The sequence below is a fragment of the Saccopteryx bilineata genome, chromosome 9 (genome assembly GCF_036850765.1).
Source record: "Saccopteryx bilineata isolate mSacBil1 chromosome 9, mSacBil1_pri_phased_curated, whole genome shotgun sequence".
Classification (NCBI taxonomy): domain Eukaryota; kingdom Metazoa; phylum Chordata; class Mammalia; order Chiroptera; family Emballonuridae; genus Saccopteryx; species Saccopteryx bilineata.
Window position 1 is genome coordinate 83,150,864 of NC_089498.1, and position 20,523 is coordinate 83,171,386.

The 20,523-nt window shown below is 50.6% G+C and overlaps 1 protein-coding gene across 4 annotated transcripts; it reads left to right on the plus strand.

The window, feature by feature from the left end:
- Positions 1–228: 228 nt before the first annotated feature.
- PRXL2A (peroxiredoxin like 2A) lies at positions 229–19,443 on the plus strand. Of its 4 annotated transcripts, none has more exons than XM_066243398.1 (7): positions 248–386; positions 5,455–5,626; positions 10,700–10,879; positions 12,541–12,632; positions 14,653–14,793; positions 15,363–15,527; positions 18,575–19,443. In XM_066243398.1, the coding sequence occupies exons 3-7, from the start codon at positions 10,702–10,704 to the stop codon at positions 18,686–18,688; spliced, it is 690 nt and encodes a 229-aa protein (XP_066099495.1). In that variant the 5' UTR covers positions 248–386; positions 5,455–5,626; positions 10,700–10,701; the 3' UTR covers positions 18,689–19,443. The 4 variants fall into 4 exon arrangements, with proteins under 4 accessions (XP_066099493.1, XP_066099495.1, XP_066099496.1 ...); XM_066243399.1 differs by having other exon boundaries at positions 10,717–10,879; XM_066243396.1 differs by lacking the exon at positions 5,455–5,626 and having other exon boundaries at positions 229–386; positions 10,717–10,879.
- The last annotated feature ends 1,080 nt before the right edge of the window (positions 19,444–20,523 follow it).

Sequence of the window (20,523 nt, forward strand, 5' to 3'; positions counted from 1 at the left end):
GGAATCAGGAGTTGGGGGTCACCACTCGCGAAGGGCTGAAGGGAGCTGAGGCTGTGAGAACGCGGTACAGCACTTGAACGGCCCTCAGGGCCACGGAAACCCGCTGTCGGGCTGCGCGCGGGAGGCACCACCCGCAAGGTGTGCTGGGCACGGAGCCGGAGCTCCTCCCACGGGGCGGAGCAATGTCACGTGGGCGCGGCGCGGCGGCGCAGGCGCAGGCACCGGGGCCACCCTGGACCCGTGGGGCGGGGAGGAGCTCGGCCGTCCAGCCCCCAGTGTCGGGCGCGGGAGAAGGCGGGCGGGAGGGAAGCGCGAGCGGGACGCATTGCACTCAGGGCTCTGCGAGGCACATGACCTCCGCGAAGGTGGGCCCCGCCTCCGCGCAGGTGAGGAAACTGAGGCAGAACCGGGTCGGCGGTGCGCGGATTGATTAGCTTCGGGGTTTGTTCTGGTTACAGAGGGGTGAAGCCCCTTCCCAGCCCGCCGGGCGCGGCCGCACCTGCGAAGGCTGAGTGACCTCTCCCCCCACGCCTCGCTAGGAGGACGACGGCCCTCTCGGTCCCGCGGCGCCGGTCCGCCCGCCCCGGCGCGCCCGGGTCAGTGGAAAAACCCTGCGTTCGGGGTCAGAGCCCCGGGGCCGAATCGGCGTCGCCGACTAGCGAGGAGCCCCCGCCTGCCCCGTCCCCAGGCTTGGAGTGAGGCCGACGACACCGACCTGTCTGAGTTGTTGGGACAGAGAATGGAGAAAGGACTTTGCCTTGGCGCGTGGGTCCCTCGGGGCCGAGCCGTGGGTGGTGGGGGAGAGAGGGCTGCCGGGGGTGGGCAGGCGGAGCGCCTCGGAGGGAGCCGGTAGAGGCTGCGGGACCTGGCGGCCTCGCTCTGCACTTGCATAGGGTGCTGTGTTTTATGGGACCACGACTTCGAGCCTTTTTAGAGTCACACAGGCACCTGTTTGCCAGCCACCCCAAAGGATACAAACTCCTGGCACGATTGGAACGAGCCCAAGTATACATTGTAAAACACCGAGCTGAAGTCTGGGAATGAAAAGGCGAACAGAGGCACCAATACAGGAGGGTGTTGCTGAGATCGGAAGGTGGAAGGAGACGCTAAAAATAGTTAAGGCCCTGCCTGACCAATGGGCGAGGGCCTTGGGGAGGCAGCACACCTGGGGAGGCAGCACATCTGGCGAGTCCCAAATCAGACTAGGTCAGGCCCAGCTCAGTCTGAGCCTCTTTTACTTACCACACCATGCTCTTTCCTCAGCCTCATCACTAGACCTCAGTTTCTGTTTTCCTTTGAGCTTCCCAGATGAATTAAAAAAGAGAATAATTACTGAGGACTTACTTTGAAAAGCATTGTCTGGTGGCCAGCTTGTATATACTGGGATGCTCCTGCTTTGGGCCAACCTTGGAGACTTGAGAATTGGGATTCAAAATGTGAACCCCAACTCCTTGGAACTCCTTGGTCATCAGAAATCCTTCATTTCATGAACAAACAACATTGAAGGGGCAATTATTGACTGATTTAGAAGAATTTATACCTTACATTTGTGCCAGTCTGCAAGGTAGCTTGCAAAGCACCACCTACACATTTAATCCTTTGATTCTTGCAACGCTGTAGAAGGTGATTCAGGAGTTATCCCTGTTTACTGATGCAAAGAACAATGCCTTGTCCAGGTTCTTACAGCTTGAAGAAATTTGAATTATATTTTGGTATCGGTCTGGCCCGTCCCATGTCCCCCTCCTTTGTAAGGCATGCCACTTAGTTGAGATCTTATGCATCGTTCCTGAAGGGGTTCAGAAGACGTTTCTGATGCTTGTCGTACCAGCTTTTATCACTGAAATGGTGCTTGGAGAGTTTGGTGAGGACTGGAATTTTGGGGTTTGTAACCTCATGCCCTGTTGGTATCGCGGAAGTAAAGCGGCTCTTGCCGCTGTGAAATCTCTGTGAAATGCTGAGCAGAGTGATTCCAAGTCTGCCTCTGCTGAGGCTTGTGTGGTAACAGCTGTGTGGGGGCACTGTGAGGGAACCAGCCTCACCTCTGAGCCCAGTGGCCCCTGGCACAGGGAGGTTACAACTGGGCGGTGCCCTTTGCCTTTTCTGTGCTGCTAGTGTAGAAGGACGTGTTGTTGGGCTGCAGATGGGGCAGCAGGGAGTATGTGTTGTGGAGAGGGCTGTTAGATCAGGCGTGCCTGAGACAAGCCAGAGGTCCTTCGGAACCTAAAACTTCACCCAGGAGGCAGGTCTACAATGACTCAACTGGAGAAGTTGTTAAGTATTTTGTGTTCTTCAAATGTTCTACCGCTGTGGGAGAATGAGTGGATTTGAGCCCTGCAAAGAAGAGAAAGACAGTGTGGCCTTAAAATTCTGATGCTTTCCTGCGTTGTTCACTGCTTCTTATATGTTCTTCCTGACAACCCTTCAAAATCCCCTTGTTTTTAAGGAAACACTGAGGTCAGAGGGACAAGGTGACCTGAGAGTCAAAGAGTAAGAACCCAGGGTTTTTGTCCAGAAGCATGGTGTTTTTTATTATTGCCCTTGCTTTCCCATCCACACCCGTGTAACTTGGTAGATGAGGAACTCTGAGCCTAGTCAGGAGGCTGTACAAGTGAGAGGCAGAAAGGCCAGCTGTTTGGGGCTCTGTCGCTTTAGGATCACTGATCTGTATAAGGACCTCTCCTAGCCCCCACAGCCTTCTCTCACCCAGGACAGTGCCTCAGAGTTGCCCAGTAGCTGATTATGTCCTCTTGTTCTGCTTTCAGCATACGTTCAGAAATTTCTGAATCTGGCATCTGAGAGGTGAGCTGGATCAGAGCTAGGCAGGCAGCTCATTGCAAGTGGCTCATTCTATGATACTTGATATTGAGGGTGGGTAGGAGCAAATTCTCTAGTGCTCATGAGGCCCTACGTGCCCATATCACCAGGCTGCTTGACTGGCATTTTCAAGCCTTTGTTGTTGGCATTCAAAATTGATAGGACCTTGCTCCTGTGGGTCGAAAAGATGCATAATGGCTTCTCATCGGAGAATGGACAGCATGACCCTTAGGAACACATTTGGCTTTGGCTTATAAGCTGCTTGCAAAGCACTGGGCTTGAGAAAGGCTGGCCCTCTCTCTAGCCACCAGATTTCCAGGCCCAGTTCAGGGGCAGATTTGCTTTCAGTCTTTTTCAGACCAGTGAGTAGACTTCAGAACCTGCAGGCCCCTACCTGAGCCCTGAGCCTTGAGCCCTGACCTCACACCCCACTGCACTATCCTAGGCTCTGTAGGAGTGTCCAGTGCAGGAGGGTCATGGACTGTGAGTTGGCAGTACCAGCACAGTCGCTACCAAACCTCTCCCATATGACCCTGTACTAGCTAGCCCCTTCTCTGGGACTTTGTTTCCTTATTTACTCAGTGAAGGAGGGGCTAAACCAGAGCTCTGAGGGGAGGAGAGGGGAGCAGGAGAGCAAAGACGGGAGGTGAAGCATCCTTTCCAGGCTTGTGCAGAGGGCCCGAGGCGAGGAGGCCCCTGTGCACCCTTGGTTTCCCTTGTTTCTCTGGGCAACCTTTCTGCCCTGCCTCTGCCTCAGGCCAGCTCACTGAGGAGGGAGGTTTCCCTGGGTGGGGCTGTCTCTACTTGTTTCAGGCATGAAGTAACCCACCCAGTGATGGTACTTTGTTGTAAGACTTGATCAGTTGCTACCCAGAGACGATTCCTTGAACAGGCAGGAGTTGGGCTGGGGAAGCTGGGAATGAGAGTACACACCCAGCCGGAGGGCCATTGCAGCCAGCGTCCCTATAGCTTTCTGCACATCAGATCCTGGAGTCGCAGTCAAGCGGTACTTTAGTATCTTTGGATGTCAGAACTGAGGTCACCTCATTGATTTCTAGTTGCTTTCTCTCTGTGTACAGATGAGAGGCCCAGGCCCAGTGTGCCTACACATCTTATATTGGATTGCCCTGCCAGTGAGCAGTGGAGCTGGTATAAGCCTCAGGGTCCTGAAACCCAGGCCTGAGTATTTTCTTTAAGGTCATGCCAGCAGTGCCCACAGTTACCTTCCATACTGAGCTGAGATTGGGTGACTGCAGATTAGTTGCAACTCTACCCCACTATGGAGTTTAAAGAGTAAAATTTAGATCATGTCATGAGACGTTTAATGCCTGCTAATTACCAGGACTTGTGTTAAATGCTGGAGATGCAGGAATGAATAAGACAGTGACCCCTGCCCTCATATTGCTTCACCATATTGTGTAGACAGACATGAAAGAACTCAAATACACCAAGTCCATTTGCTTGTGCAATGTGCAAGGATATGTGTGCATTTGCATATGCATGGCTGCTATATAATCAGCAGTGAGGGAGCAGTCTGGACTTTCCAGGAAGGCTTTAGAGAGAAAGTGTGACTTGTTCTGGGCCTTTACCTAGCTGGCATGGTGGGGAAGGTGTTCTAGGTAAGGGAAGCAACAGGAGCAACAGTGCAGAACCTAACAGAACATGTTCTATAGTCCTTGCATATTGAGTGGTCTGGCGAGGTGGCTGCACTGGCAGGGACGAGGCTGAATGGTGAGCTGAAGCCAAGCTGTGGAGGGCTCCGTTGACATGCTGAAGAGTTCATTGTGAACATCCAGAAGCAAAGGGAAGAGGGGATAAGGTCAGTGTGTTACTTTACAGCGTGGAGAACAAGCTGTAGAGGACCTGACTAAAGCCAAGCCCAGCTCCGCCGTGTGGTGACTGAAATGGGCCTGAAGTAGTAGGGGCCTGGGAATAACAGCAGCAAACGAGGTTAAGAAGAGGATGAGTAGCAAACACATTTTCCTGACTGGATGTGGGCAGCGAGGGAGCAGGAAGAGTAAAATGTGAGTCTCTGTGTCTGACTTGAGCAGTTGGGTAGATGTTTGTGTCGCTCATTGAGCTAGGGAACTCCAGAAGAGAAACTGACTTAGCGGAGGTGATTTGTGGACATAGTGCAACAGAAATAACCTACAGAACACCCAAGTGGAAACTGAGTCAGGAATGGCAGTAGAACCTGGAAGTCCATTTCAAGGTGGTGGGTGAAGTACCAGAAGTTGTGAGGTTGCCCAAGAAGGGAGAGTGGCTTGAGAGGAACCACTGAAGTGGCAGAAAATGAAGGGAAGGCAAAGGAGGTAAAGAAGAGACAGCAGGTGAGGGGCCCCAGTGGTGCCAGCCGACTTCCTGGGTGTGGGTGGAGAATGGGGCGAGGGTGTGGGCTGTATGAGCAGCCACGAGGAAGGGAACCCTTCCTTTGATTTGAGATAGTGTGACACATGGGCTGGATTAAGGGCTTCACTTTCTTAGACTGCACCGGGTAGCAGAGAGGGAGGCTGCTGGCACTTCATAAATGTTATAATCTGCATGACTGCAGATGACTCACACTTCACTTTACTTTTTGAAGAGCTAGAGGGCCCTGGCAGCTTTCCATTTTGATATTTTCTGGAAATTGACTATTGGCAGCTGAAGGAGCCCCAGGGTTTCTGGGTGGCCTGGTCCTGTCCATGGTGGAGCCAGTGAGCCGAGGGCCACAGTCAGGACTTGAGAGCTCCGCCTCCAGCCCTCCCCTGCGATTCCTCCTCCCTGCTCACTGGTAAGCCTCTGTCCGCAGAAGCAGGAGTGTGGACGCTGAATGGTGAGTGCCTTGGGCCCAGGTGTGACCTGCCCAAAGTTGAGGACATGGGACCATATGTCGGGCGGGGAGGGAAGATGCCTTGCGACACTCTGGGCTGAAGGAAAGACCCACTGTAAATTGAAATGGGAAGGAGAGGGTAGAGTTATGATGAACCAGGAATGTGCAGACTCCATACTGAGCTGATTTTGATAGAGTCATAGGGTGTCACTGGGGTGCTTTAGGAGCCTTAGCGTTCACCTTGGCCAGCACCCCCTCGTTTTGGAGTTGAGGAGAATGAGGCCAGGGTGGGAGGGAAGTGAGAGCCGTGGTGGAATCAACCCAGTGTGCCTAAGGGGCCTCACTGGGTCCCTCCCCGGCACCCTGCTCTTCCCAGACCGGAGCTGCCACTCTGAGCTGCCACAGCTGTTGCTGGTTTGTGGTCTTACCAGCATCACCTTCTTGTGTGGAAGGGAGAAGACAGATCAGATAAGGCCCTCAGTGGGGAACTAGGTACTGTAGCCTGTCAGGTGAGGGATGGCTGTTCTGTAAACCACCTTGCTATATTATCTTTCAGAGAAACTGACCCTTTCCTTCAAGGAAGGGGCTGGAAGGGAAGGAAAGAGAAGGGACATCTGTCATATGGGAAATTTCCTTTAGAATAAATACGGTTTTACTGTATTTGATGACGGAAAAAATAAGTTGAGCTTTTTAAATTCTCTTGAAGACAAAATGAATGTTACCCCTTGACCTCCAGAAACCCACACAGGAAAGTGAGGGGAGGCAAGGTATGCTAGTAGAAAGACTGCCAGCTTTGGAGTCGCAGTGATCTGGGTCCTGGCTGCAGTACTGCTGCCTGCTGGCTCTGTGACACTGGAGGAGGTACTGAACTTCTCTGAGCTTCAGTGTTGTCAGCTTTAAAACAGAACGATCTCTGCGTCATAAGACAGTTGAAGGAGTGAAATTACGGTAGGTCATGTAACACTAAGTAAGGGCTGGTTTACTGGCCTCCCGGTCTTTAGCCTCAGAGACCCATAATGAAATGCGTTGTTCCCTGTAAACACCAAGGCTCCCTCTACTCCAGCCCCTTTTTGTTGTAGGTGGGAATAGCTGTGATTCACGGTTCAGGGGCAGTTCCCATTGTGCAGCAAGTTGTAGTGGCACCTACTCTAGGACATGCCAGGATAGACGTTGCTTTGTAGCTCATGGGGCCTTGGTCGAGGAGCTGCACCTACGTACTTTCTAGGTGTTTGTGCAGTCAGTTTTTACTGCTGTCCGCCGGTAGAAGAGCTAGCAGCAAGAGGCCCCCGAGGGCATGTGTTCATGGAGAGGCTGGCTCCGACCTCCAGTGCTGGCTAGCAGCCTGAGGATGAGGTCCGTGCTCCCTGCTCACACTTTCTGGGTCCTAGCCAGAAGTGGGGTGTGGTGCTAAACATTGCTCCTGGTTGTGGAGCCCGCATCTTGTACTCCACCTCTTGAACTTGAGGTTGAGAGTTGGGGGCATTTGGAACATAGAAGTCTGCGTTCTCAGAGTGCCTGGGTACTGACAGGCACCCCAGCCAGCCTGTCGTTTCTCAGGTTTATTCAGCCAAGCCCGACCTAGCTCTTTCATTATGCCCCTACTGACCTGTGTGGCTCCAAAGACACTTTCTTGTGGGTGCCTCTGTAGCTGCCCGGAGCAGCCCTACACTGCCACCGTCCCATGTTCACAGCTTTCCCCAGCTGCCTCACCTTTGCTCTTGAATTTCTGTTATCTGGGTACCAGGCCTGTATCTCCTTTAGGATTGTGCATCACTTAGTGTTATGTCCACCTAAATTGCCATTGATTAGAAAGTTCCATGTTAAATAAACATTTGGAAATAAATGGTGAGTCTAGTTGGGTTTGATTCCCTTGTACTCTTTTTTTTAAATTTTCATTATTTATTTATTTATTTTTACAGGGACAGAGAGAGTCAGAAAGAGGGATAGATAGGGACAGACAGGAACAGAGAGAGATGAGAAACATCAATCATCAGTTTTTCATTGCAACACCTTAGTTGTTCATTGATTGCTTTCTCATATGTGCCTTGACTGTGGGGCTACAGCAGACCGAGTAACCCCTTGCTTGAGCCAGAGACCTTGGGTCCAAGCTGGTGAGCTTTTTTTGTTGTTGTTGTTCAAGCCAGATGAGCCTGCGCTCAAGCTGGCAACCTCAGGGTCTCGAACCTGGGTCCTTCCGCATCCCAGTCCGATGCTCTATCCACTGCGCCACCGCCTGGTCAGGCGATTCCCTTGTACTCTTGAGGAAACAGGCTACATGATGGTTGACAGAGCCTGCTGGCTTCTAAGAATAGCTGCTGTGTGTTAGAAGGATGTTAGTTAGAGCTGACTGTAAGGGTCGCTGGACTTCCTGAATGCACTGATGTGTCCCAGGAGTTGAAGCAGTTCCTTTTGTAGGGTAGATATAAGCAGGCCTTTGAGTACTGATGTAGAAAGGTTACCAGATCTGCGATCAGGGACCACGACATGTGCTCCTAAATCATGCACACATGTCAGAAATCCAGGGGTGTTTTGGAAGTGTGTCAGCTACAGTGTTTGTTCCAGATGCTGGGGAGTCTCTTGTTTATGGCAGGCGGGGAGAGCTATGGCTTCCCTCCTATTGTTTGGTGAACTGTAATCCAGTAATGTATAACTTTGCTACGTAAAATAAATGGAGGCCAGCCCATGGAAAGTTCTTTCCTGCTTGGCCCAAGAATTTTGGCCTCCTGTAAGACCTCATCTTCATCAGTCTATTTTACTAAATTCATTTCAGCACATATTTATGGAGAACTCACAGCATACCACACAGGTTCTGTGCTAGGCACAGGAGGTTCAGATCTAAACGGAAGAACAGTTAAGAGAAACTGGCGGATAGATCCAAGTCTTGTGCCAAGCACATTAGAGGGATAACGGGTGCAGTACGGGCACTGCCGCAGTGGGGCTGAGTGAAGGCTTCTTGGGCTGGGAGTTGGGGTAGGCAGCGCATCTGGGAAGGCTTTGTGAAGCAGTGTCTGAGTCTTGAAGAGTAGAATGAATGGGGTGGGACATTCCAGGCAGGGCTGCGGAGATGCATGCGTTCAGTCTTTGACCCTCACTGTCACCATCACTACTCTCCCACAGTGAGTTGGAGGAACAGAAGTCAGGGCCTGGAGGAAGGCCCAGCTCTCCAAGGCCAACCTGCCCTTGTGGCCAACTAAGCACAAAGTCCTGAATTCTTTGCTCCAAGACAATGCTTCTCAGACTTTAATGTGCATAGGACTGCTGCCAAATCTGATTAAAGTGCAATGTATGACTCCTTAGTTCAGAGGTAAGGCTGGAGACGCTGCGTTCCTACACAATGACAGGGCCGCCCGTCCATGAGACCCCATGTTGAGCAGTGAGGTTATAAGAAACTTCTCTCCCAGCTGGAGTCCCTCACATCAGAGCTACCATAGCAGCAGCACCTCCCCCAACACACACTCTGGCCTCCCCCTCATTTTCTTCTCCCCTAATATACAGAGAGGCCAAATTCTTCTTTCTTAAATGCTGTTTTCATTTGGTCATTCCTGCCCCCACCTAGAAGTTCCTTTTTATTTCTTAACTCAAGTTGGAACTTCCCAGGCTGACTTAAGCACTAGTCTGGCCTATCCCCTCCCCTCCCCCCAAGTCACCACTACCAAGTTGCGCCTAGCCCCACCCCAGACTGACAGATCCCTCACAGCTCCCTCCCTTGGCAGTGGAATGCAGATTTCCAGGCGTTTGCTTAATTCTTTGGAGAAATCCTCTCTCCAGCGAAATCTTCAGGGGAGAGGAAAGTCTTTCAGTTAGATGGGCCATACACCGGGTTTAAACCTGGGAATCTCAACACAGAGAACTGTGCTGGTACCTAGGGATGAATGCTCCAGTATAAGTCAGATCCTAGGATGGTGAGAGGGCCAAATGCAAAGGTAGACTTTGTAAGTGGATGACATTCGAAGGAAGGCTGGGTGGGGTTCCTGCTGCTATTACAGCAGTGCGCCCCTTCCAGGAGCTCCCACGTGTAAGCACAAGGTTTCCCAACTGGAGAAAGGCTTAGTGAGGTACCACCTGCACTCACACAAGGCTGGGCTGTGTTTCCCAGGACCTGCCTGGAGCTCCATATCAATTTGAAAACCACCTGCCCGATGCAGACAGCCTTTGCCCAGCCTCTCTGGAGCAGAATCCCAGCACCATGCTCCTTACATATGCCTCCTCCCAGTTCTGCTTCCATTCTTTCAACAGACGTCTGTGTAGTTCTGTTCATAGGGGAGCTGTCAGATTAGATACTGGGGTTTAATGGTGGCCATCTCTATATAAATAGGTGGTAGATGTTCAGAAGATACCTGCTTTCTTGTCAACTATGGTTCTATGCATTGCTTCTTTTTTGTGTTTACTTTGTTTTCACATGAGCTTGTTTTATTCTTTTAATGGGTAAAAAGTAAAGCTATTCTGAGCTCGGACACATGTCCTACCATGAGGAAGGCTCTGCTGGAAACTGTCTGGGGCCTGGGTGATAGGGCATGGCCTCCATGTCTGAGGGATTCACAAAGAGGAGGAAGGGTAGGGTAACAGAACAGTGTGATTGGTGGGATGAGGTATGCAGCCTGTGATCACAGAAGAGAAAGCTGCCCCTCCCTGGGGAGGTGATAGCGGAGACTCCTGGACTGTGATAGAAAGGAGGGCATTGTCAAGGAGGGAAAAGAGGGAGTAGTCAGCCACAAAGGGCACAGCACAGATGAGCACCACAGAGCTGGGAGGCTACAACACTGGGCAGGGAGAGGGAACAGGAGGAGTGAGTGTCTGAGAGGGCTGTCAATTCTCTGGCACCATTCGCCTCACTGGTGAGCTCCTCGGGGAGGAGCCCCGATGTGTGTGTTGTGTCCAGCTCCTGTAGTGGCAGGTGCTCAGCAGCCCTTGTCCAGGCCCCTCTGTGAGTCTGCTGCTCCTTCCCCTGCCTCTGGCCACCTGGTGGCTGCCCAGCTGGAGACTTGCACTTCAGGAGATCAGATTCCAGCTATCGCTGTCAGCTGTCAGCTATCGTGTGAGCGCAGTAACGTTATCTTCCTTCCTCTCAATCTCCAGAAATGTCTTTCCTCCAGGACCCAAGTTTCTTCACCATGGGAATGTGGTCGATCGGTGCGGGGGCCTTGGGGGCCGCTGCCCTGGCTCTGCTTCTGGCCAACACAGACATGTTTCTGTCCAAGTCGCAGCAGGCAACCCTGCAGTACCTGGAGGAGATAGATCTGAAAACCCTGGAGATGGGTAAGCAGTGGCCTCTGGTCTCAGCACTTTTCCAAGATGCTGGGATGCAGGCTTACTTAGTCTATTCTTTGTAAAATAACTTTTTTTTTAATTGAAAAAGTAATATAAGAACATTTGGAAAAATTTAATAACACCTTTTAAAATTACTAATTCCATTACCCTAGCAGTAATTATTATTTTTGCACATTTTTGCATGTTTACATACTATTATATATTTGTGATCAGGCTGTACTTGATATTTTACAGTTTAGCCTTTTTTTTTTTTTTTTTTTTTTACCAAAATCACTTTTCACTTTCTATTGCTGTCCAGCTATGATGATAATTGCTCCATAATATTTAGTAATACCGTATCACCGTTTACTAGACCAGCCACTCCAGAGTGTGTTCTGAGAAACTTGGGCTTCTGATTCCTCACAAAATAGGAGCTCCTGAGTCAGATGAGTTTGAGAAGCACTGTGTGTGCAGTCCGTGCTCCCGTGCTCGGCACAGGGATTGCTCGCTGCAAGGAGGTGCCGGTTGTTTTGGGTACAGGCATGGCCAACCCTGCCTGAGGTGTGGCTGTGGCTCAGGGGAGCACAAGGTCACGCTTCTAGAACGGGCCTGCCTCTCCCTCTTCCTGGGGAGACCCTGGCGTCCCTGGCAGATAGCCAAGAGCTGCACATGGGCACACGGTAGCTCTGTCCCCTCATGTGCTCTCAGCTTGGAGCTGTAGCTCGGGGACTTCAGTCATGCTGCCAGTGTGGGCAGAGCTGGCATGAGAGTGTGGAGAAAGCTGGGGACCGCTGCTTGGGCGCTCTCCAGATCAGCCCCCCAAAGGAAGGCCGTTGTCATCTGCTCAGTCAGTGAGGAGGCTGTCAACAGAAAGCAGGCACTAGGACTGCGATTCATGCTGTAGGTCACCTTGCTAAGGGATGAGCACGCCTGCAGAGAGAGACCTATTGTGCTTTGTTCAACCTATGGCTTCCCAGTCTCATCCCCCAACCCTTTTGTCATAACATCCCATGGGGACAAGGATTCCTGGGAAAATGTTAAAATGGAACGGGCTCATAGTTATTGACCCCTCAAACCCTGCATTATCAGACACCGTAGTGAGTGCTTACATCCGTGTGTTGGTACTCCCTTCAGCCCAGTGCTGGACACCTGCACTTACAAACGAGGAGACGGAGGTCCAGGGAGGAGGCTAGCATGGCCGAGGTCACCCAGCTGGATGCAGACTCGCACTGGCCTGGGAGCCGGGCTTGAGCTACCCCAGGCACTTCCTTGTCAGATGTCTCCTGCCCGCCCCTGTGGATAATGTTGTAGCTTACACACTTAGGGTAAATTTTCTTTTTCAATTTTCTGTTGGCTGAATCCCTTTGAATACTTTTTTTAAGAGTTGGGATTTTTTTTAGCTGCCATTTTTGCAGAAATGTTTTATATTTGGACATCAGTTTGAAAATATATTTTTATGGAGGAAGGGCCTTTGGATTATACAGGGTATACATAGGGTCCTCAGCACTTGATTAACTTTCCTCAGAGGATGACTTCCTTGTCTGCGTTTCCCGTTTGCTTTTCCTACACGGGAAATGCCTGTCCAGGCTCCCTGCTACTGCTGGTACCACTTATGAGCCGCTGGGTGGTCAAAGCAGAGATGACACTGAATTCCCTTTTCTTCTCCTCAGAACCGAGGACTTTCAAAGCAAAGGAGCTCTGGGAAAAGAACGGAGCTGTGATTATGGCTGTGCGGAGGCCAGGCTGTTTTCTCTGTCGAGAGGTGAGTGCATTTGAAGATCTTTTTAGAGAAAAGGACCCATGTAAGTGGGGGCCCGTGCATTTCCAGCCTGGACCAAGGACCTGTAGACCCACTTTAGCTTTTGACCAATATTGGTCCATTTTTATTCTCTCTAGGTATTACGTTTGACTCATCCTCTGCTTCTGTTCATTTAACAACTCACCATATCCCAGGGTTAGCAACACACTTGACTTTCATTATCACTCCCAGACCCTTTCAGCCTGTACGGCCTGTGTCCTGGACTATCTTCCTGTTGAACCAAGAACAGGGGACCAGGCCCAGTTCCGCGCTGTCGTTGTCTGTTAGCACATAAGGAAGGTTGTCAGGGGAAGGCAGGGTCCAGCCTGGTCACTTTACAGATAGGTAAACCAAGGGCCAGACTGGTTTGGTCACACAAGTCAGTCGGTGATCATTTAAATCCAGAAGGTTCCAGTGGTAACTGCTCTTGGCCTATGCCTGGGCAAAGTGTTCTGTGGACAAAGTGTTCTGTGGAAGTGTGAGTTTCCAGAAGGATGTTCAGGTGGCAGGCTGAGCTGTTTTGAGTGGCCTGTGGAGGAAGTATGTGACAGTCCCCTTCATGGCTTTGTACACTCAAAGACCAGAGTAAAGAGCCCAGGAAAATGAGTAAACCTTTCCTTTCACACACAGGTGGTCTTCGACCACATCAGACCTGGAGTCCTCTGCTCTCAGGCAAAGCTTGCCACTCACTGAAGCTCTTCACGAAAACATTGTAATGAACTCTTCTTCATTCTAGTTGTCTTGGAAAATAAAGAAAAATTAGATATAGTTTCCACTCCACAGCAATGTGTTTGTATTGGAGGCGAGTGAGCTGCACTTGAAAGGATCTCCTGCTATTTCTTTATCCTAACACTGACTGTAAAAGAGGAATTTGTTCTTAGCTTCCAAGCCTTACCAGGACACAGGCTATCTAACGTCATCATCCATTGTGCAGTTCATGAGCGTCCGGGGTGTCCGTAACTTCTCAGCTCAGCTGCATCTCCTCATTGTCCACCTTCCCCTGCAGATCTTCCACCTGGCATCTGGTGCCTTGCATAGACCCAGCCATGTGCTGGGCACTGAGGGAGACGAGCAATGGAAGACATGGTTTCTAACTAAGAGACACTTGGGAACTTAAAAGACAAGCCTCAAAGTCCTGGCCAGCTAGCTCAGTTGGTTGGAGCATCAGCCTGATGTGTAAAGGTTGCAGGTTCAATCCCTGGTCAGGGCACATACAGGAAGAGATTAATGTTTCTCTCTCTCTCTCTATCCCTCCCTCCCTTTCCCCCTCCCTCCTTTTCTTTCTTCCTCCTCTCTCTAAAATCTATTTTTTTAAAGACCAATTTGCATTGCTTAAAAAAAAAGAATGCTCAGCGTAGTGGTAGCACACAGACTCAGTACCGAAAACATCACGAAGCAGGAAAGATTGGATATGCAGAGAGACTCAGGGCTTCATTTCAGGCTGGACTAGCCAGGGAGAACTTTTTAGAATGGGGATCCCATCTGGAGGGGAGGATATGAGCTGGAGAGAGAAGGAAGGTGATGTGGGGAGGGGAAGCCAGCTGGGCACAGGTGTAGAGGCTGCTGTCCCCGCGGCCTGCAGGGGTTTGTCCAGGGGGCCCTTTGCCATTCTGGTCCAGTGCGGAGGCGGGGCTGCAAGGTGGGTTAGAGGAGAAGCGTGGTAGCTAGGAGCAGAGGGCCATGTTTGGGTGAGTCTCTTAGTTACCAGATGCTCCCTGAGCAGTGGTTAGGACAGCAGCCTGACTGCTCCTTCCCACCACGGAGAAGACAAGTGCAGGGCTGAGGGCAGACCGCCACCCACAGTGAGGTCTGGTGCCCACCTGGGACAGTGTGCTGCTGGGCGGAACAGGCCTTGGTTGTTTCTGGCATCTGTTGTCTTGGTTCTTCTGCATTTAATGCCAGTGTGCTCTGGGCCTGCGGGGAAGAGGGTGTTGTCTGCAGAGCCTCAGGAGTTTGTGCCCCTGACCTTCCCTGTTCTCTGCAGGAGGCCGCAGACCTGTCCTCCTTGAAGCCCCAGTTGGATGAGCTGGGCGTCCCTCTCTATGCCGTAGTGAAGGAGCAGATAAGGACTGAAGTGAGGGACTTCCAGCCTTACTTCAAAGGAGAAATCTTCCTGGATGAAAAGGTACACATACATGCTGTGAGCCTGTCAGACACAGACTGGTGGATGTGCTCAGGGCCGGAGAGTTTGGTACCCTGGGGTGTGCCTGGCCTGGCGCTGAAGGCTGGGCTGCGCTCCCTTTCAGCGGCCCTGAGCTTGCAGGGGCCTTCCCAGCCCTCTGAGAAGAGCCTAATTGGACACTGAAAAGCTGTCCTCTCATGTATGAATCGAGAAGTAGCAGAGACTACTTTGGGTTCCCCCCATGCCAGGGATCCGAGCACAAGCAGCTTCCCTCAGTTTTTCCCCCTTTGGCCTCACCTCTGTGGAACATAAGACTGCAGTCACCCTGCAGACAGGAGCACCCTGCCGCATGCAGCAGTAGGTTAGAGTCGGTGGTGAAAGCCCTCTCTGTCAGGCCTGCTCGAGGGCGGAAGCTGTTTCTTTGGGCAGCTGAGAGTCCCCTGGGTGGGGGTTGGGGGAGGACACGGACCTGCAGGCTTTAAGTCTTTGTGTGAAACAGAGCCCTGTTGGAGCCTTTTCCCCGGGGGAAGGCAGGCACACAGCTACTCACTCGGCTCTCCTCGCTGCTGCAGAAAAAGTTCTATGGCCCTCAAAAGCGCAAGATGATGTTCATGGGGTTTGTCCGGCTGGGTGTCTGGAACAACTTTCTCCGAGCCTGGAACGGAGGCTTCTCTGGAAACTTGGAAGGCGAAGGCTTCATCCTCGGGGGAGTTTTTGTGGTGGGACCAGGAGAGCAGGTGAGTCCCTGGTGTTCACTTGTGGGCCTGTGGGTGTCAGTGTCTGCAAGCCTGAGACCCCGACGGGGGTGACTTTCTCTACTCGGAGTCTCCCAGTCTTGCTTCCAGAATGCCAGGGAATGTGAGGAAGGGAAAGGGGAGAAGTCGTCATGTGTTACACGTCTCCTCACTCCTCACAGTAGCGCTGTGGTCACAGCTTTGCTGGTGAGGGTAGGGACTGCACCAAAGAGTGCAAGTCCCCGGTGGCAGTGCTGGGGCCCGAGCACAGGCTTCTTCTAGCCAGGCCTGTCTTCTATGCTTCGACAAAAGCAGTGTTTTCTATCAAGAATGTACTCTTTTCCCGTGTTCCCAGGGCCTCAGGGATGGGCGGTAGAGAAAAGTGAAGGTGACGGAAGGATTGGGAACTGGCCTGTGCAGGGGAAGTAGCAAGGAGATGTGGGGGAGACGGAGCTTTCACTGGGGGGCCCGGGAGTAGAGCTGCCCCTGGAGGAGCAGTCGACTTCTCGTTACATGGGTCCTGGCTGTGAGGGTCCAGAGTAACTTGGAGACGTAGGGGAATGTGTGGGAGATGTGTGCCCAGGAGGCAGGAGGGTGGGTGCTCCACGTCAGGCCATGGGCAGCCTCGAGCCGGCTGATGCCCTTGCACTGGAAGGCAGAGCCCGCAGAGGCTGGGAGCACGCAGGGCAGGGTGGGGTGAAGTGGGTGCAAGTTCGAGGGCCTGCTTCTAGGCTGCTCTCCGACATCCTTAGCAGGACAGACATTGACAGTTGGCCTCATCTATAAAAAGACAGGATTGTCTGCATCGGTCAATCTCACTGCTAACACTGATAATTACATATACTTTTCCTAATTTGGGAGGAATAAAAGTTAATGGGAATACAAATACTTCCATTATTAACTTTATTTCTAATCTCTTCCTTTAAAGCTTGCTATCTGCTTCTGCTGGGCTGTATTAGAATCTAGCAGGAATTGGTGTCTTGATTTGACATAAACCTATTTGCTAACTTTCTGCTCAATACTGAAATGTTGTCCTGATGAGGCCAATGAGTGCCTGCCTTCTCCCAGGTGCTCGTAGACATGAGCTCATGTCTTCTTCACAACCAGTCTGGGATGTTAGGTTTTATTCTCATCTGCATGTTAGGAAATGGCCTAGAGGTATGAAATACCAGGCAAAAATGTGCTGCTAGTAAGTGGCACGTGGAGACAAAACTCAGTGGCTCAGGGCCCTGGCCGGTTGGCTCAGCGGTAGAGCGTCGGCCTAGCGTGCGGAGGACCTGGGTTCGATTCCTAGCCAGGGCACACAGGAGAAGTGCCCATTTGCTTCTCCACCCCTCCGCCGCGCTTTCCTCTCTGTCTCTCTCTTCCCCTCCCGCAGCCAAGGCTCCATTGGAGCAAAGATGGCCCAGGCGCTGGGGATGGCTCTGTGGACTCTGCCTCAGGCGCTAGAGTGGCTCTGGTCGCAACATGGCGACACCCAGGATGGGCAGAGCATCACCCCCTGGTGGGCAGAGCATCGCCCCTGGTGGGCGTGCCGGGTGGATCCTGGTCGGGCGCATGCGGGAGTCTGTCTGACTGTCTCTCCCTGTTTCCAGCTTCAGAAAAATGAAAAAAAAAAAAAAAAAAAAAACTCAGTGGCTCAGGTCTGCCTGCTCCAGAAACCCTATACTTCTCACACCCATAACTTCTCTTCAGGAGTGGTCCCCAAACACGCCTTCGATGCCCTTGCCCTTGGGCATGCCACTTCCTCAGAGGATGCTCGGCCTCTTCCCACTCTGGCTCTGTGGAAGTTCTTCCACTCCCTATCTCTGCCTCCCTTCAGCCTCCAGGGCAGGGCTCGGCTCACCTGCCAGCCTCTCTTGCCTGGCAGTGACTCCTCTGGTGCTCCCAGCTCCCCAAGCCTAGCAGGCACGCTCCTGGTATTGCTAGGTGTGGTGTTTTGCCTTTGTCCATGCTCCCTGCAGCTCCTGCCTCCTTCCTTCCTGCCCGGAGCTTCAGGACTGGCCTCCATGTTTCCTTGGAGCCAGGTGTCACTCAGTGGGGAGTCCTTTGTAACCATCTTTAAAGCATAATTACTTTAAAGAAGTAATGTGCTTTCCACATAAATATTTTGAAACCTAAGCAGTAAAAGGGAAAGCCATTCTATAAGCTCGACCACCAGGGACAACCCATTAGAACAGAGCTGAGTTGAGAGGCCTTTTGTGTTGTTTTGTTTCCAGAAAATGGTATCTTACTAAACTAGATGATTTTCAATAACTGTATACCATGATCACTCCCCACGTTGTTTAGATTCCTCCCCAGTGTCGGGGTCTGCATGCTGCCTTCCAGGCAAGGAAACGTAGTCACCGCAGTGTGCTGGGCTTTCTGTGTCCTTTGAAGTCTTTATAAATATTGGTACAAAGAACATGTTTACAGCTGTTTACTTTTTTAATTTGAGTTCCTAGATGTCATGGGTCAAAGAACTCTTTAACAAGGACTCCTTGATTCTCATCTCAAACCCATTATTTACCTTTCTTACCATTTCAGGGTACTTTGGGGTGTCCTGTGCCTTAGTGCATTTTTTAATCATAGTATTGGAAGTGAGAGGAGCCCTCAACTCCTTAGGAAAACTTAAGTTTAGAGAAGGTCTCTTTTCTTTAGCTAGTCATTCAGTGCCTGCCAGGAACTGACCTCTGCGCTGCACTTCCACGCTTCTGGCTTGTGTGTAAGTTCATTCAGGTCCCTTCATTTGGAATGTTCTTTTACCTCACTTCTACTCTTAGACATCCTGGTTATCTCTGCGGTATTATCTGTGAAGCCTTCCCCGACTGCCCGATGGTATTTGGTCTCTCCTGACTTCTTGCTCCCAAAGCAGTGCTTGTACAGCCCAAGTTCTGTGGCGGCATAGCTGTCCCCGACCTACCTCCCCAAAAGGGAAGAGTCAGGCCTGCTTCTGGCCTCTGTTCCCAATGGGCCGAGCACGAGGCTTAACGGATAGCTCCCACTCAGCGTCTGTCTCATGAATGAATGACTCAGAAGGAGGACTGATGTTCCCTCTCCTTTCCTTTTAGGGCATTCTTCTCGAGCACCGAGAGAAAGAATTTGGAGATAAAGTAAACCCAGCTTCTGTTCTGGAAGCTGCTAAGAAGATCAAACCACAGACTTCAGCCTCAGAGAAAAAATGATTGTGTGAAAACGCCCAGTGCAGGGATAACTAGGGGGCTCTCCTGTTCACAGGATGTTATGTTTCCGCTTGTGTCGGGTCAGACCCACTTATGGCATATTCTCAGTATAGATCATTAATGCATTTTAGTATTGGACTCTGTTTAGGCTCAATAAAACAAAATAACCCCCAAATAAGGACTGATAAAAATCTAAGAAATGAGTGAGGGGTATTAAGCCTAGAAAATATGAGGCTTAAAGTTGACTGGTACACCTCATTACAAACCTATATGGTGTTTGAGATGTTGTTATTTGAAATGAGTTTTATCCTACTCTGTGGTGGTGCAGTGGGTAGAGTGTCAACCGGGAATGCTGAGATCACCAGTTCAAAACCCTGGGCTTGCCCTGTCCAAGCACATATGAGAAGCAGCTACTACGAATTGATGCTTCCTATTTCTCCCCCACCTCTCTCTCTCTCCTCTCTCTAAAAACATTTGAAAAAATAAGTGAGTTTTATTATCATGTCTTTAAAAATCTGAGAAAAGTTGATTGACTATAGGATTAAGGATCTAAAGTTTTTGGCTTGTGTGTTTTCTATTAATGACTTGTTATAAAATGTCAAAGTAATACATAGAGGAATTGATGTGCTCTGAATGGCTTGATAAAGGTAGATTATAAAATAAAATCTGTTTCTTGTCTTCCATTCTAACCTCAGAGGTTTGTTTTTCTAGAAGATATGATGATCTCTGGCTCTAATAAAATTATACATCAGAAATTACCTGTGATACAAGTTTTTCTGATAAAGCTAACAATAAAAATATTTACCATAATGATGGCTGGTTTAAATCATCCATGCCAAAGACACTGGCTGTGGGAAGTCAGTCTCCGTAGGCATGGGGTAAGGTGGCTGGTTCAGGGCTGAGACGGTGATTGGGTCTTCCTGTGGTGGCTGCTCTGTGAGGTTTGCACGGACCTGTGAAGGGCTAGGATTCTGTAGATTTGTGGAACGCTCTTCAGTTACTTGAACTGGGTCAGTACAGTGAGTCATCCTCCCATAGTTGGAAGCCCTGGGACTACCCCTAGTGATAAGATAACTCAGATGAAATTTCTTTGGTGCCTGGAAAACACTTGATTCTGAAATGGCTCTCTTGCAACTAAAGAAGAGTAGCCCCTGTAAAGGGCAGTGCAGCGACAGACATAGAAAGAGAAACCATTATGATAGGGGTCCCCAAACTTTTTACACAGGGGGCCAGTTCACTGTCCCTCAGACTGTTGGAGGGCCGGACTATAAAAAAAACTATGAACAAATCCCTATGCACACTGCACATATCTTATTTTAAAGTAAAAAAACAAAACGGGAACAAATACAATATTTAAAATAAAGAACAAGTCAATTTAAATCAACAAACTGACCAGTATTTCAATGGGAACTATGCTCCTCTCACTGACCACCAATGAAAGAGATGCCCCTTCTGGAAGTGCGGCGGGGGCCAGATACATGGCCTCAGGGGGCCGCATGTGGCCCGCGGGCTGTGGTTTGGGGACCCCTGCATTATGACTTCCCCACCCACTGTTTTAGGAAAGAGGACCACCATGTGCAGTGGTCCTCTTTCCCTGCTTAGTATGGCATTATAGAAGGAGTACCACATGAAGTCATGAGATCGTTTCAAGTTCTGGTTTATCTGTGTGACTTTGAGCGAAACTCTGGCCTTCAGATTTCTCACTGGTCAAACGCGCATAGTAATTCCTGTCTACCACTCAGGACTGTTTATTAGAAGTCATTGAGGGAATGATAAACTGTAAAACATTGCTTCTCAAACTTTAATGTATATGCAGGTCACCTGAGGATCTTGTTAAA

What these genes read in the sequence shown, in the direction of transcription:
- PRXL2A (XM_066243396.1), top strand. Translation starts at nt 351, where the DNA reads ATGACCTCCGCGAAGGTGGGCCCCGCCTCCGCGCAG. An exon ending in GCTGTTTTCTCTGTCGAGAG is followed by an intron (nt 12,633 to 14,652) that starts GTGAGTGCATTT and finishes TGTTCTCTGCAG; the next exon opens with GAGGCCGCAGACCTGTCCTC. An exon ending in TGGTGGGACCAGGAGAGCAG is followed by an intron (nt 15,528 to 18,574) that starts GTGAGTCCCTGG and finishes CTTTCCTTTTAG; the next exon opens with GGCATTCTTCTCGAGCACCG.